Source organism: Vanessa atalanta, chromosome 2 (genome assembly GCF_905147765.1).
Source record: "Vanessa atalanta chromosome 2, ilVanAtal1.2, whole genome shotgun sequence".
NCBI lineage: Eukaryota > Metazoa > Arthropoda > Insecta > Lepidoptera > Nymphalidae > Vanessa > Vanessa atalanta.
This window is the reverse complement of record NC_061872.1, coordinates 10,942,785-10,958,890: the sequence shown is the minus strand read 5'-3', so window position 1 is coordinate 10,958,890 and position 16,106 is coordinate 10,942,785. Positions and strand designations below refer to the sequence as shown.

General features: G+C 31.9%; 1 protein-coding gene across 1 annotated transcript in view; it reads right to left on the bottom strand.

Moving 5' to 3' along the window:
* The window catches only part of LOC125073417 (GTPase-activating Rap/Ran-GAP domain-like protein 3), an 82,153-nt gene that overhangs the window by 2,047 nt on the left and 64,000 nt on the right, over positions 1-16,106 (bottom strand). Inside the window, exons 5-19 of the mRNA XM_047684241.1 lie at positions 15,334-15,437; positions 12,100-12,231; positions 11,679-11,805; positions 10,090-10,188; positions 9,168-9,271; positions 6,710-6,815; positions 4,709-4,851; positions 3,204-3,326; positions 2,875-3,034; positions 2,429-2,569; positions 1,989-2,255; positions 1,788-1,897; positions 1,593-1,706; positions 1,411-1,522; positions 560-649 (exon numbers count right to left, since the gene is read on the bottom strand). Coding sequence (XP_047540197.1) covers positions 560-649; positions 1,411-1,522; positions 1,593-1,706; positions 1,788-1,897; positions 1,989-2,255; positions 2,429-2,569; positions 2,875-3,034; positions 3,204-3,326; positions 4,709-4,851; positions 6,710-6,815; positions 9,168-9,271; positions 10,090-10,188; positions 11,679-11,805; positions 12,100-12,231; positions 15,334-15,437 — 1,932 coding nt within the window. The remainder of the gene's footprint in view (positions 1-559; positions 650-1,410; positions 1,523-1,592; positions 1,707-1,787; positions 1,898-1,988; positions 2,256-2,428; positions 2,570-2,874; positions 3,035-3,203; positions 3,327-4,708; positions 4,852-6,709; positions 6,816-9,167; positions 9,272-10,089; positions 10,189-11,678; positions 11,806-12,099; positions 12,232-15,333; positions 15,438-16,106) is intronic.

The window sequence follows — 16,106 nt, the reverse complement described above, 5'->3', positions numbered from 1 at the left end:
CATTTCAGTGTTGATTATATAATCAATGTAGCTTTAAACAAAAAGTTCTTGAGACGGCTTCATTAATTGTGATCTAATGATAAGTTAAATGGTTGTTACTTATTGTTGGCAAAATACTGATAAATTATGTATAGTTGTATTAAAACTATTTTTTTTTAACTTGCTCAACTTTTTAATTGACCAAAGCATAGAAATAGTAGAGAACAGTTTCAATCTACTTGAGGAAACCTGAAACTTATCGTAGCTAAATTAAAGTAAATAAATATTATAATTGGATTTTTTATTTTCGAATTTATTTTATTTTTTAATCTCGTTATGTTGTAATCACTTTAAGCCAATCTTGACTTAAATTTTTTAAAGTTATCTATGCTTTGTCGAAGATTATGGCAAAAGCAAAAAAATCTTCGGCTTCTTCCAATAATTGACCTTCGGTAGGACAACATCAACCGATTAAAAAAGGCTGTTGATGTTATTGGCAACACTAATTAGTATAAAAAATATTGTAATTTAAGTTTTAAGTACATAAATTTTATAAAAGCTTGTTATATTGTTTTCTCACCAACAGCTGTGGGAACAGTCGTCCAATGAAAGTCATATTCACTGTCACTTTCTAGGCCTTTATTTGTTAATCGTTCGAAATGGCACGTATCTGAAAGAAATAATATAAAAGTTTACTATATCATAAATAATATCTGATCTTGACATATTTGAGGATAATTCGATTGAAGTTTTGCCCGGCCGAGTGGCCGATGAGATTTCAGCCTTGGGCAACATTAATACATTTTTCACATAGTAGAAGTTTTTGAGTTCTGGTAGAGCCAAAAAGAGAGCCTTACTACTTATTTACCTTCATTTAGTTTCTAGTTGCAGTGGTAATACATAATAACACATAAACAAATGGAGACTGAACTTCCATATGCGTTTTCATCTTTTATTAAATTAACTAAATGAATGATTTTTTTAAATCCACTGTCATAAATTACTTGTCTATGAACAAACCTTACCATTAATTGACATATTATTTTTAATTTAAAAATATAACGTAATTTCATACTTACATTCATAGTCTTTATTGGGCTTTTTAGAGGATATCATTAAAAAAAAAACGTTAACACAACTGCTTTTTTTTATAAACTGAATAATAAGCATCAATTATCATATTCTAAACTTTGAAATCATGAACTACCACAAGCATTTCCATCCCATATTTAATAACACCCTTAGGGTATGACTTTTCAAAAACTTGTTTTTGTACTTAAATACGCTATAAGAAAAAAATCTTTTGCAAAACATGTTTTTACACATGCCGCAGGCTGCATTTTGTTAAGCAGTCAGTCTAAGATTGACTGTCTGACTGACTAGGCTTTTGATTCGGCTTCAAATTACCTATTAGATGTAAACAATACGTACGATTATAACATAATATGATTTGTCCATCTCTATCGTCACCGATACGTAATGCATTGACTAGAGCGCCTCGGCGAGGAACATTATCTTCGGACCCATCAGCTCTCTTTATAATCTAAAAACATATTTACAGTTATAAATATGACAAATAATATGATTTATTTTGATAAATTATTGGTTACTACCTGTCCAGCACTCAGTTCTAGTAACTCCCAGTGATGCTTGTAGCCCACAACCATAACTCCATACTCTCCATCCATAAGCTTTATTAATATAGGAGATTCACTCAGTTGTATATCCTGAAATTTAGAGAAATTAATAGCGTAAATATAATTTAGGTATTATACTAATATTTCAAGTGCTATTTGTTTAAATTCTACCTTGATATGCATATATTCGAAGCCCATTTCATTTTCTGTATTAAGTTCTTCAGAGAGTAAAAGAACTCTTCTACCAATTGCCACTGCTAATAATGTCTTTCCATTTTCGCCTGAAATTGTAGGTATATTAAATTTTAAACTGATAGGACACTAGCCTTAAAAATCATTATCATCAATTTTTTCTATGAATTCTTATAAAACCTTGTTCGAGTATATCGAAAAAGTGTGCAGTCTTGGTGCGTGGAAGGCGGGCGTGCTTGCAGTCTTGCAGCGGACGCATGGCCCACGCGCCCGCAGCGAGCGCGGGTAGTGGCAACGCGTACACTCCCGCACCCCCCGCGCCACCTGTAGTCGACCCGCCGCCTACCGTCACCCGTGCTCCTACACGGAAAAGACCCGCGCGCTCTGTCACACGAGCTGAACGAACGCATCCTTCCCAACGGAGCACTACTTTGGTTGTCCCGCTCTCTGAAAGTTTGAAATGAGGTTTTTTGCAAGCTAAACTGAATAACTTTTATGGGCTTGACTAGATGTTTGAAGACCCAGAATTTTAGAATTTTTAGAATTTTGGCTTTATAGAGCCACTAAACCAGCAAGGTCATAATAAAGTTATAACAAACGATTTCCACACAAAAACAAACCTTCTAGAATGTATGTATTCGATGTTGTGGACAGTAACAGTCGACCTTCTGCTAGTTGTTCTGCACATATGGGTGTAGCGGGTAGTGGCGCAGCGCGCCATAATCGTCCTTCCCAAGGAGCGCGTCGTGATCCACCACAACCTAAAATAGATTGTAAACATATATGTTAACATTTTTTTAAATATTATTTCATATAAATAATATATTCTAGTCTTTAGTAGATCCTATATAGGTAAGTAACCCCGAAAATAAGCGTATACACTATAATATTATTAAAAAAACCGCGCCCTTCGTTTATGTAACCCTAAACTTTCAGCAACGGTGACGCATATGGTATTTTATGTTATATAGTAATAAGTATAATGATAAACAACAATATTTATTATCTATATATTTAAAAACCACATAAAAATCTGAGTGTTAATTTATAGATTTATTAATTTTACCAGTCGAAACCAAGCTAGTTGGTGCGTCTCCACGTAGCACTGCATCAAGCTTTAGCGCTTGACCTACGTGGAGAAACCGTTCCGTGCGTGCCGCTCCCGCGCCTCCTGCACCCGCTCCTCCTGACCATACGTCTGATAATGCGCGACGTGACAGCATTGGCTAAAAAAACCAATGAAAATGACGTTTTATTTAAAATAATAATTAGAATGAAAATATAAATGTATAATTATTTCATAATACAGTCGAAATGTACCAAAATGTAGACTTAAATGAAATATCATCTAATGCTTACAGAATTGTACTTGTAACTATTCTTCTTAAAACTCACCACTTTGTGATCGGAGCAATGCTCAGCGTATATGTCTCTTATGAGCGTGTCAAGGGTTCGTTGTCTTTTGAGCGCAAATGTTGGAGTTTGGAATGCAGCTTTTTCACCATTCATAAGCTTTACCTAAATAAAATTATAAATATATATTGCACTGAACTACATACAATTTATCTAATGGAGTGAAATCTCTTTAATTCCCTCAACGAATAACTCAACGCTTCCAATCGTTCCTTAATGACCTAATTTTATTAAAGCAAGCAAGTCCTCTGTCGATAATAAACTTGCTTACCGTTACCAAGTCTCCACGGAACTTAGCCATTAAAATAATTGTGTAATCGCCGTGAAGAAATGTTTAGGTTTTTATTTCGCTTTGCATTCAGAAGATGTATAAAAAGACGTACCTACGTATATAAAATTATAACAATACTCAGGTATATAAGTTTTGAAACTTCATAAGCTGAAGTTATACCTTAGAACAGTTGTTCAACCATTAGCGTTCTATTCCCTTTAATCACTGCCATTTCAAAAGTTGCAGCACGTTTAGCTTTCATCGATCATTATATATACTACCCTAGAATTAGCAGCATCAGTAACTGCTTTCTAGTTAAAATAATTATTTGATAAAATAAATAACAACGCCAAGAGAAGCTATGATTTATGCGTTTACATATGATGCTTATGTCATTGTGACTGATTTCAGCCGAAGCTGTCAATCTCTGTGCCTGACATAGGGTCAGGACTCGATGAGACGGTAAGCCTTAAGGTAAGGTTAGATCTGATGTAGAGACTCGTGTTTTGAAAGCAAGGGAGAGTAAACACTAAAAACTCAAACGGGTTGTATTATATCGATCCCTAAGGAAAAACTATACCCTGGCTCAAACATTCAACTTGTAGTTCGGGCAAGTTCGATGACCATCAGACACGCAAACTATAAAAGACCCGTAGGCTTAAAGAGTTTCGTTAGGTCTGTTGAGCTCTTTATAAAATGCTTTATATATTTCCAACTCGTCGAAGTTGTAATATTTATTGTAATGTACCTTAAACATACTATAAAAACATATTTATGGATATTTCGAGAAAACATAGCTAACATAGTAAATGAAAAAGACAGTACCGCTTTACATACATACATCATATACTAATTTTTTTACTATTTATCTTTGCAATGTATATTTGTCCTGTTTAGACGTTTTCTGATTCTGTTACTATGGCAGACTATAAACTACTATTGCGATCAATGATGAGTTATAATACGTCAAAATATGTGCTCAAGTTATATATTAGATTATTAAAAAATACGCATAACTATAATCAAAAATAATAAACAAAGATTTTTTTATTTTACAAGACAGAAGACATTTTTATACTTGTATGAGTACGTGTTCGTTGTATCTAAGTATCACTTAAAAGAATAAAATGGTTCAATATGTACATGAACTATTACGGAACAGTCGTTAGTGTACAATACATTTATAATTGTAGAACTTTATAGCTATAATACTTACAAGCAAAAATTCTCTGAAGAGCTGTGGATCACTAAAAATCGGTGGACAAGGTAGTGACGGTCCAAACGGCGGCACTGTGTCGTCCGTGTACACACTCAGTCTATATCCTTCACCTTCCACTTCGGATACCACGGCAAATATATCTGATTTAAACTTAGGACATTTATTTTCGTTTAATTTACAAAACAAAAATATATTTCAACAAATGTTTTAAGCTCTGATCATAATTTTATGTATATGTTTTATAGATTTAGATATGGAGGCGTCAAATTAGAACTATTAGTAACGCCGTATTACTCATATAGAATTTAAGTAAGTTTCTAAGATTAACTTTATAATTTAGTAGGTTTCTAGTTTCTATAACACCGCTTAGAATCAACATTCTGGCCGTTGTTATAACTAATATGAAAGGAAAAACTACAAGTCAAAGATTTCCTATAAGTCTAATTGTACAAAAGATTTGCTTTTTAATCGCAACGCAATTTTTTAACTCCATCCTAAAGACAGTAGCTGAGTGATATTATGATTCTCCAATTGTGCGTCATATTGTTCGTTTATGTATAACCGGCAACGAACTTGTGACGATATATTAATTAATAATAAATATTTTACTAACATAGAGTGTAACCTATTAATTATTTTTACTAACCCACTATGGATGCTACTTATCTGAAATAAACTGTATTATATATGTATTATTATTAATTCGGTATAAGTTGTTTTATTACATAAAGTTGTTAAATGGATACAATTGGTATACCTGTACAATTAAATGGTACACTCATTTCCACAACATTATGTAACGTTCACAGTATTTGCGTTTGCCATTTACACGTGCCTTGCATACAGTTCCCTGTTATGCAGCGTTTCGACAAGGGCTTAATGAAATTTCAATTCCGAATTATAACGTCATTTCATTTGGTATCGGAAAATGTAATACCTAGTTGTTTTATATAAACACAATATTAAAACGACTGGACTTTACTGAATTATTATCTACTATTCTGTAGAAATATATTTATAGTGTATTTTTATTATAATGTTGTATATTAAATTGTCATACTATTAAATCCTTAGGAAAAGAATAAGGTCAAACTATTTCCGAAGTCCGCGTCTTCAACGTCTAAGAGTTATGATAAGTAGCGTATTACTAAGTTGTAAGTTTTGAAAGTACTTATATGAAATGTCGAGATGTCGAAACAGCTATCAGGATTTTTTATTTACTTTTTAAGAGATTGACTTCGAATAAGAAAGGAAGATTCCTTATAAAATTAAGTATTAAATTATTTAAATGTTTTGTTAGGCCATATTTTTTCAACCATAAAAATATTTTACCAATAAATCACTATTCGAATGAAAATGTAAATACATGTATTTTATTATTACTATTGATTAAAGGTAGCCTAAAATTAATTTAAGCACCTCACACAATATTTAAGTTCACAATATTTTTATTTCAGTTATTTAATATAATCGTGACTCATATTATAAAACAAAAGAGAGATGGATGAACGGAAGACTAAAATGAAGCAAAAAAAGTGAACATAAATTCTCGTTAGTGTGAAAAGACGGGACTTTATGTTAATAAATACATCAATAAATAATAATGAAAGTGGCAGTACTTCTCCACTATATTTGAATGCCCTAATACGAATACATCTCGGAGAACTTCTTTAAAGAAATGCAAGTTTCCTTACGATATTTTGTTAAACGCACTCAAGACCACGAAGTGTTTCGTATTACGAGTAAGAACTCGAACAACATTGAGTTGCTTTCTTAGAAACTCCGTTTGATATATATACACGTGTTATCTTGAATAATCGATTTTTGGTATCTTAATTAACTGCACTATACTAAAATAATAGATCTTTATTGTAATTAATACAACACCATTTTGCGATATAATAAAGAATATGCAAATAGATAATCTCTTGTTGTACCACAGCAAATTATTATTAGTAAGTCAAGGTGCATAGCGTTATCTTCCAATGTAAAGGATACGAGTGAAATGACTCTTAACGCACTGCGGGTTGAAGGTGTTGTGAGCTGTGTCTTCCGTGAACACGATGTTGACGATGTCGTTCCCGATGTGTCGCTTTCTCTCCAGCTGTTTGCAGATTATATATTTGTCAGCAGTAATGATATATCGTAACATCATTTTTTTATTTAATTGGACAACATCACATACATAACTCTATGTAAGTAGCTAATCCCAATGTAAGTAGCTAAAACACATATATTATGGAATATCAGAAGTAACGACGGTACCACAAACACCCATACCCAAGACAACACAGAAAACTAATGAACTTTATCTACATCGACTTGGCCGGGAATCGAACCCGGGACCTCGGAGTGGCGTACCCATGAAAACCAGTGTATACACTACTCGACCACAGACGTCGTCATCATGTCAGAATTTATTGATTATTCAAAGAACGTAAAAATGTATATTAAAAGAAAAACAGCAGGTCTTAAAAATCTGCCAAGTAAATGGTAATATATACAGTAATTATATACATTTAAAAAAGCATGTGAACCGAGATGACTGATTTTTCGATATGTATGATGCGATTGAAAAACGGAAAAAGTCTAATTTAATCGTAAGAGATATTGCATAAACGTAATGACAAGTACACGCATTTGTACTACTTCTAAAACATGAGTTAGTATAATAGCTATTGCACATAATTTTAGAATCTATAGTAATCGAAGAAACTATTTACCATATGTGTGTATAATATATGTTACTCTGTTTGTAAGTACATATTTTAGCTAACCTGAATTTGAATTTGGCAATTCAGAAAACTTTATTATAAGAAATAATGCATAAATGCCTGATGACTACGTCATATTGTATACTAATCCCAGTTTGATTGGGTTTTAGAAGCAAATTTGCACTATAAAATAGTTGGTCAAACACAAATTATAGAATTATGTAGTCAGAGCAAATTTTCGCTCAGTTCATTTGAATTTGCATTAAACCAATTTTAACTTTTGTAATATGTTTGATGATTTTGTTACAGAACTGTGTGTAGCGGTTTTTTTTTTATATATTTTTTTAAATTGACTATAAAATTGTAAATGACATTATTATTGTGCATCTTTATTCGCAGGATTCTTGTTTCGCAGGATATTACGAATATGAAATTATAACTAGATTAAGAACTCTAATTCTATCTAAATTAAGTTTGGAGTTGAATCCATTATAGGTTTAGTTCCGTGTATATTTTCAGAGCATCATAACAATAATATTGTTAATGTTTTTTAATTTACTGATATACTAATATGCACTTTCAACTTTCTGCTAAATTATGACAAGAGCACAAATGTTGCCATTCCGACTCCCATTCCCTCTCCCACTCCTATTGATGTTTACGTAAAATAGCTTGATGTACATGGATGGAGTGATGATGAACACCACCCATGTTTATAAAGCTATCAAGTTTGAACATTATTCATAAATATTATCATTCACTTGCCCTTATCCTTTGAATTTACATAAAAATAGATTTGGCAGACTTCTACCGCCGACGATAGCGCTCCTTGGAATGTTTTTGCTGCTGGGTTGTTTCCCCATTACCCTATATATTGTTATAGTACTAGTATTTCTCTTAGTTGAATCTTAAAGTGTCAGCACTTATACGTTGGGTGTAGATGTGCCTATTCTACCTTACAAAGAATCAGTTAATATGGCAATGAATACTAATTTACTTATCACCTTTTATTCACTGGTCATAGTCAATTTTATTATAAATGTTTATTGATACCATAATCTTATTTCATAATAGGTTTTTAATACAAAATATATTGAAAAATATTTTAATTTACGTAAAGCAATTGAAGTCTTATAGGAAACTTTAGTAAATAATGTTGACGAAGACATCCTTAGTAACAGGCAGACGGGGAATTTCACACCGGGGATGGCTTAATTTTCTATCAGACGTGACTTGTAAAAAACGCCTTTAATTTGTCTTTTTATTTTCGAAATGGGTGAATGAACTAAATTGTTTTGGATAGACGTTGTTTTCGACGAAAGGTTCAGATAAATTGGATATATGTATAGTCCCATTTAGAATTGAAAACATTTTTATCTAAGATAAAAGGCAACGTCGATTAAAAACAAAATGGAGTTGTTTATGGTTCGTTTTGTTTTCCAATTGTTTTTTCATCTTTCTGTGACTCTTTTAAAACTAATCTTTGAAATAGTACATTAAATGTTTTGATACATTTTGAGTTATCTTTCTTATTTATAATATACTAAGTTTTTGTGGACATAACATTACCGATAATCGCCAATAAATAAGACATTAAAATCATATTAAAAAGTACAAGAAATATTTGAAAGAGGAATGACTCAAATGGGCAATCCCGTAAATTTTAATACGTTCAGTTAAAATGAGGTCAATCTCTGAATGTTACCAAATGCAAATAGTTGTAAATATATTTACAAACAAACCTGTTGTTTGTTGTCCTTGGAGAAGGGCAACATTGTAGAGACATGGAACATTATTTCATGTCCTTGGTGCATGGTGTATATAGAATGACTGCCGGTCATGTCACCTGTAAACAATATTAGCATTGAACAAACTTTATAATAACATAACCTAACAATAATAATAATAATTAGTACAGCAGATATTTTCGAAACGAAAAAGAAATTCAGCTCTATCTGTTAGGTTCCTACCTAAAAGATTTGATTAAGACATACTACATGTTCAGCTAAATAAAACCTTTTAAAGAAATAATGTTTACATACAACTATTTGTATATTGTAACTAGAAATACTAAATATGTAAACATTTATTAAGCGAATGACAGTCATACTGATAAGTTATGTAGACTTTGGAGGCGTTACGGAAAATGTATGATTTTTCCGTATCGATTTCTCGAACAACTGGTCTGCTATTGGTAATGACACCTGCGTTCATAATAGTGAGTTACATTATTGTTCGGGTCAGATATCTGTCAAGCTTATACGAACATTTATTACAGGTTAGATATTCAGTTCAGATTCACTAATCCAAAAAACGTTTAGTGGTAACAATAGTATCTGTCATCTTCATACATTTTCCTTACTATCCGCTATTCGGAGACTTCTGAACAGTACGTAGTAACAAACACAACATATACATTTCTATTTTTGAATAAGTATTTTACTAATGTAGGCATCTTAAATGACCAGTGCTATTAGTTATTAATCAATTTATTTGTTCATCAATCTAATATTCAGTAAAATATTCGCTATGTTATAATGCCATAATCATTTGTGTAAAGCGACAAAAGCAAAGACGTGAGACTGTTTTTGCGCAAGTCAATAAAATTTAAGTCGGCTATTAATAAATTAAGTAAATGTTTAGTTTCTAGATTCAAGTTCTCACCTTTAACGTCGAGGCCTCCTCGAAAGCGGTTCCAGCCTCTTAATCGAATCTTGTCCCCCAAAAGTGAAATAAACCGGTCCCATTTCTCGTTGCCTTTCTCTGAAAGGTAGACTTTATATAATTAATGAAATTTTTTGAATTCAATTTAAAGGTTACTATTTAGATAATTCCTTTTTTTATTGATTGATACAATATATTCTACAAGATATTCTGGGGAAAGTTGCTTGTGTTGAAAGCTTCAAGAATTCTGAAGAGGAGACGAAACCATTGTTCTGCATCGTATGACTGGCCACCACCAACAAGCTATTATTTTAGTATTTATAGCAACTGAGTTGGATTTTATATTATTATATATATTTTATATTATTATTGTATTTCACAGATTAAGAAAAATACTGTAATACTTATGCATGTTATAATAATAATAATTAATCATATTCGTAACCCAAGTGAAGTATTAGCATTTGTATGATTTAAGTTTGTAATGCAGCCTAAATCAAGCTGTTTTAATTGGGTATAAACATGCAAAACATTTAAAACCATTACTGTAAGTAAATATTGCATTTGGAATAGATGTCGTGTGTTTTACTACGAGTTTAAACTAATATTTATGGGACTATACAAAGTGAACTTTATGAATCTCCACTATTGTCGTTTAAGAAAACAGTGTTAAGTGCGATTTAGCTAGGCTCAAATTTGACAATTGGTGAGCATTAACAACTGCCGATGGTATAACCATTCACGATATTGGGTTTGACCTTTTATTTCAAAGCAGCTGACCACGTCGTAATAGCTGTAGACTAACTGTGTCCAAAGTTTCCGAACCGTAGGTCTTTACAACCTTTTTAATGGCACAAGTTGTAAAGATAAATAACTCGCACATAATTGAAAACAAGCCAAAGAAGATGATTTGCAAAATTGACAATTCGCTTTTAACATATTTTTTCATATGAGAACAGGATACTACATAACAGAAAATAAATGAGTGAAGAGTCGACGACGATGTTTGGATTGGTTGTTTTGAATTTAGAAGCTTTCAATCCCTGAACGGCAAAATTTGACGCAGGAGTTACCAGGAATCACGATTCTAATTTAAGTTTGACTTTTAGTTTTATATAATCGGTGAATGATTAAATGATATTACTTTCATTTCTATTATTCTATAAGTTACATATTGAGTCAGAAAATGTAATCTGTAGATGATTTTCTTGAAAATCAGAAGATTTACCCATAGCTGCGTAAAGGCTTCCTGTCCTATTGAGAAGAAGGTTTGGAGCTTATGCCACCATTGCGGGTTGACAACACATGTGACAGAATTTCCGATATCCGACACATGCAGGTTTCATCGCGATGTTTTTCGATATAAATTGAACACGAGTTAAACACATGAGAACATTAAGTTCTCATGTGTTTAACTCGTGTTGTGTTGGTGCTTCCGCGGGATTGTACCCTAAATATTCGGTTAAGATTCCCGAGTTTTAACCACTGGATCATTTCGGCTTATATACGATACTTCTACGACAAATATATATATTTAAATTGTATACTATATATTTTATATAAATTGTATAAAATTTAATAATAATTACCGTTTGAAAGCATTTCATCGTCCGTCCTTTGACCTGGTTTCATTATCATAACACCTATTTTGAAATTCACAGAACCCTCTTGTTCTTCCAGCAGCAAAACATCCTTTTGTAATTCCGGACACGTTATCTTGAATAATATGAAGGACATATTATTAAATTATAATGACAGGCTTAAAAAAAACTTAATAAATGGTAATAATTTAATCGTTATTAAGTTTTCATTTGAAAATCGTATGTTATTATAGTAATCTATATTTTTTGTTTATATTATAACAAAAATAAATTGTATCCATGCGAAGCCCGAGCGGCTTTCTAGTATATAATAAAATAGTTCCTTTCATTTCTAAATTAAAACAGAATTGTATGAAAAAATGCTGTGATACTAGGTTTATCTGCATAACGTATTTAAAGAAACTAATACCTCTCTAGGCATTTTGTCAATCCGCTCGATGGCTGTAAACTGGGCCAATATCTGTTTGAGGGTGGGTCTGGTCGGTGCTTGACCGCCGCTGCCGCTCCACGCACTCGCCGGAAGATATATTTTATGAGCTCCCTGTAACAATGCAATATTTTGTCAAGGCATGATATATTAAACTCTACTGGTTCAATGATGAGATAAAGTACATAAACCTCTTTCTTTATTTAACTAATACAAAGACATAACTAATACAAATTCTCTATGTATTGCACTTTTTTAAAGTAACTAATGATTTATTTTTTTCTTTTGACTTTTGCATCTGTTCTTGAAGTAATCGGCTAGTTTTATTTCAAAGTAATAAAGTATGATTTCCGTGTTTTAAGCACCAAGATTTTTTGTCTTCAAAGAAAGTATTATATCTATATATCATATATATCACGAGCTCTTTGTTCACTAAAATGTTTATTAAAAAATTAGATTAAAAAATATAGATACGAACGAAATGATACAAGATACAAGAGATGGCCCAGTGGTTAGAACGCGTGCATCTTAACCGATGATTTCGGGTTCAAACCTAGGCAGGCATCGCTGAAATTTCATGTGCTTAATTTGTGTTTATAATTCATCTCTTGCTCGGCGGTGAAGGAAAACATCGTGAGGAAACCTGCATGTGTCTAATTTCAACGAAATTCTGCCACATGTGTATTCCGCCAACCCGCATTGGAGCAGCGTGGTGGAATATGCTCCAAACCTTCTCCTCAAAGGGAGAGGAGGCCTTTATCCCAGCAGTGGGACATTTACGGGCTGCTAATGCTAACGAACGAAATGACATTAATGATGGAGGTCATTAATGTCATTGCGTTTTTTATAAAAATACAACAATATTGTATCTGTAATGTGTGAATAATTTCTGAACCGGCTCGGTAAACTCGTAGCAAAAAATCATTAATTACTTTATAGCATGTCGTATTCCGCGTTCATATATTTTAACAAAATTTTAGAATAATCTTTTTTAGTGACATATTAAACTTCTTTTTTTGCAGTCATTTATCATATATTTTTTTATTTATTTAAAATAGCACACATAATTATTCCATCTTAAGGTATCAGTACTACTTAGTAATATAAAGTATTTCTCTCACGATAAATGCGTTGTAAATATTACAAACTAGTATGAAATATTCTTTATTCAAATAAGAAAGGATAAACGGGATTTTGAAGGCTGGGTAGCCCAAATCGCTATGTCATCATTTATATATTTATCGCTTAACACCAATATTTTGTATTCCTGTTATCCTGTTTGAAGTTTGAGTGACCCCGTGAAACATGCACAATTGAAATGACGACACATATACGCAGTATGAGGTGTTATTAAACATTGAAGTACCATTAAATACCTGCAGGTGTACACTTATCATTATCAGGAGGTCTCTTTGATTTGGCTTTCTTATTAAAAAGGTCCGCTTAGTATCATATTTAAATAAGAAAATGTATTAGAGATCTCGAGCTCAACGTTCGTTTACATATATTAAATATAAATAAAATATCTAGAGATAAATAAAACCTAACGTTGTGCAATGTCATTGAGTTGAACTAGCGAACGATTTTTGTAAGTTAATGTAGTGTGAAGTGCAATTGATTGTAAACATCTCAGACGTGCATTGTGTTTCTTTGCAAAGAAGTAATCAGAAAAATATTTGTTAGTGACGTGTGTATACATTTAAAGTTAAGATAAAAAAATACTATTAAAATTTCATGCTCAATTTTTGTTCGTACAATCATTTGTACAATCATTCAACTCGTGCTCGACGTTAAGGGTAAAAATTGTGAGAAAACCTGCATGTTTCGGATGAAAATCTTTTTTGTTTATTATAGGTAGGCCGACGAGAAAATGGGCCATCTGATGGTAAGTGGTCACCACCACCCATAGACAACGGTGCTGTAAGAAATATTAACCATTCCTTACATCGCCAATGTGCCACCAACCTTGGGAACTAAGATGTTGTGTCCCTTGTAGCTGTAGTTATACTGACTCACTCATCCTTCAAACCGGAACACAACAACACTGGGTACTACTGTTTGGCGGTAGAATATATGTTGAGTGGGTGGTACCTACCCAGACGTGCTAGCACAAAGCTCTACCACCAAGTAAAGATCTGCCTCATTTGTTTACACCGACCGACATAGAAGCAGTCTGGTGGAATCAATTCTAAATTTCCTTCTCAAAAACAGTCTTTAAAATGTTCTTATTTTTATACATATTTTATACAATGAAGTTAGAAAAGATTCTAAAAAGTAATGCTAATCCTAGTAAAGTAACTAATCAATAATAGGTTATTTATAAGTTTATCGTATAATTAATTTACATAACTTTCTTTTGTGCTAAAATGTGTCAGTGTTAAAAATAGTCTATTACCCTTATTTATATTCAAAATATCTTTAAATAATGGTGTAGGCGATAATGTCATTGTGAGAAGGTCAGTTGGCTATATATTTTCTATATCTAGTTTTAATAATACATCAGCATTAAAAATATATTTAAAGCGTAATATTCATATTTTATAAACTTATAAAGATCATCTTTATAGTTCAAGAGCTGTTATACTCTTGTCGGCATTGCAATTTTCAAGTGAAGTTTATATTGAGCTAATATACAGGGTTGTACGACTATAAACGCATTTTATTGCAGCTGAGGCTCAAAGAAGACGCCGATGGGTAGATTCCACTTAATCTAACTACCACCTACTAAGCAAAAGTTGAATGGCGAAGTGCCGTATTGTATATTTTTACTTTTATCCTTTTAATACGTTTTGTTGTGTATTTTTTAATATTAAATATTAATAGGCAATTACATTCATTTAAAGTTTCAATTATTAATGTAACTCAATTAAATTACGTAATTTTAAAAAACACAATATCCTCTAAAAACAATATAATTTTCGTTAATTTAACTGCATATTACATATATGTTCTAGGCTTGAGGTAAATGTCATTAATAGTCTATTTTAACGAATTCATAAATAAATCTACCTAAAACTGTAATAACTGTGAATTGTAAAAATGGTGACTTCTCCCAAGAAATAGGTATTATGTAAGAAAGTCAGAGCTTCTAGAAGTCATATACTTCTACGTTGGCACGGTTCCAAGTGTTATACTCAAGTATATTATTTAAAGACGAGATTCCATGTATTACATTTCTTTAAAACTAATGTACAAGCTGTAATAACGAGCACTTACCATTTTATTGAAGAGAATTGCTCGTAAAAGTCCCGCACCCTCTTGCACAACGCTGAGGAGGTACGGTTCCCTCGCGCCATCCACCCCGATGTAGTTTTGATGCACTACAATAACATATCATGTTAAAATTGTTATCTTATACATTTTCATGACTAAGAGTTTTTTAGTTTTGTGAAAAGTTTCATCTATACTAATAATAATATTATAAATGTGGAAGTAACTCTGTCTGTCTGTCTGTCTGTCGATCTTTCATTGCCTACAAATAAACCGAATTTGACTACATTTAGTATAAAGCAAACTTAAACTCCAAGGAAGGACATAGGCTTCGTTTTTTTGCCTAACACATAACAACCTACCCCTAAAACCCGAGCGAAGCCGCGAGCGACAACTAGTATGCTGTAATTAGACTGACCCGTGTAGACTTAACTTAATTTTAATAATAATAAATTGGTCATATTATGAATTCGACTTGTAAAAAAGGAAATTACGAAATCAAATAGCACAATAGAAATTAAACTGAATAAAAGCACGGACACGTCAAAACGCGAAGTTAAAAATAAATTGTATCTCCTCAATGAATTAACGTATGTAATATTACAAGTAATATAACAACATATTTAATATGAAAAAATATTATCTATTTACTTAAAATCAAATAATATTTTTATACTGAAAACAAGAAAGAAATATGTATTTGTCTGAAGCGATACTATTATAATGATAATGAAAAAATCGTTTCCATGATTACTAGTACGTTTTTTTTTTAAATGTAA